The sequence below is a fragment of the Mandrillus leucophaeus genome, unplaced genomic scaffold, assembly GCF_000951045.1.
Source record: "Mandrillus leucophaeus isolate KB7577 unplaced genomic scaffold, Mleu.le_1.0 Scaffold249, whole genome shotgun sequence".
NCBI lineage: Eukaryota > Metazoa > Chordata > Mammalia > Primates > Cercopithecidae > Mandrillus > Mandrillus leucophaeus.
The window spans coordinates 1,807,389-1,808,689 of record NW_012102576.1 but is presented as its reverse complement, the minus strand read 5'-3'; the positions used below and the strand labels follow the sequence as shown (position 1 = coordinate 1,808,689).

Below are 1,301 nucleotides of genomic sequence, written 5' to 3'. Positions count from 1 at the left end.
TTTCCCTGTGCATGTGGGTTCTCTTATATGTAAACCTCATCAACTCTCTATCTCCCCTCTCTCAGTGCCTCTATTTCTCTCCCTGCAGGTTTACTGCCACCTCCAGAGAAGCTCACTGCTGAGGTCCTGGGAATCATTTGCATTGTCCTGATGGCCACTGTGTTAAAAACAATAGTTCTTATTCCTTGTAAGTGTATTATTGAAAGATTATAAGGGAACTTTTCACTGTAATGACTGGAAATGCCTTGAAACATTTCATAATAATGAGGATTAGAATTCTCTTTTTAATGTATATATCTGAACCCCAAGATAATACGGTTCTTCTGAACTTTTCAAAATTATAAGTAACAGAATAATTGTAGAAAATATTTGTTTCTTTTTGTCTGTGTGTTAAATATGTGTGTATATATAATACACACAGAGAGAGATGTATTATGATTTCATGATTCAAAGACACGATTTAAGAAAAAAATATTTAGAAAAACAAATTAATTTTTGAAAGTGGTTAAATCAAATACTATAAGAGATGGTGAAGTTTTATGCTAATGGCTTTAAAAATATTTGTTTTAAAGATCATTTTTATTTCAGATTGTTCCAGTTTAAAATAATTTTAAATTTTGTATTTCAAAGTAAGCAACTGAAATTATGGTTTATCTAGGTGTTAATTTTGTAAGAATTACTTTAATTTTTCTAGGTATTGGAGTACTGGAGCAGAACAATTTTTCCCTGTATACAAGAATCCAGAAAGGTACATTATGATTGTCAGTGTTCTGATGTTAGTACAGTTTATATTTTGTCTCTATCTTAAGGGATGCAAAATGACAAGAAAAATTTTTGGGAGAATAAACTATAGCACTAAGCCATAAATGTTTATAAAATAAAGATTACATGAGGGAAATTCCTTTTCTCCAATAATAAGTAGAAATACTCAGTTAAAATCATTATACCCTCTTGTTGCGTTTAATTAACTGAAATTTCCTAATACTACAAGATGATAAGAGATAAATAATTTTACTATACTTAAAAGGCAGTTTTGTTCAGTGATGTTTAAGATGTGTAGGGTGAATTTTTGTTTGCTGGTTTGCTTTATATGGGAACACAATTAAGGGATGAGAGGTGGACCTTACATTGTGCATGTGTGCATGAGTGACTAGTTGTTTTAAAATATATATTTAACAGCCTATGAGGATGCATAGATATTGTGTACCTATGTGTTTATAGCTTTGCAAATATATAAAATAATTTTAATTTGTAAACATATTGTTCTGCATAGTAATTCATATCTTTATTTAGCATATGAT

At 29.7% G+C, this 1,301-nt stretch overlaps 2 protein-coding genes across 2 annotated transcripts in view; both read left to right on the top strand.

The window, feature by feature from the left end:
• Nucleotides 1-1,301, top strand: part of LOC105542012 (NKG2-D type II integral membrane protein) — a 65,467-nt gene that overhangs the window by 14,337 nt on the left and 49,829 nt on the right. The gene's annotated exons all lie outside the window — the stretch shown is intronic.
• The window catches only part of LOC105542011 (NKG2-F type II integral membrane protein-like), a 14,492-nt gene that overhangs the window by 3,697 nt on the left and 9,494 nt on the right, over nucleotides 1-1,301 (top strand). The window contains exon 3 of the mRNA XM_011983366.1: nucleotides 704-748. Within this exon, the coding sequence (XP_011838756.1) occupies nucleotides 704-748 (45 nt within the window). The remainder of the gene's footprint in view (nucleotides 1-703; nucleotides 749-1,301) is intronic.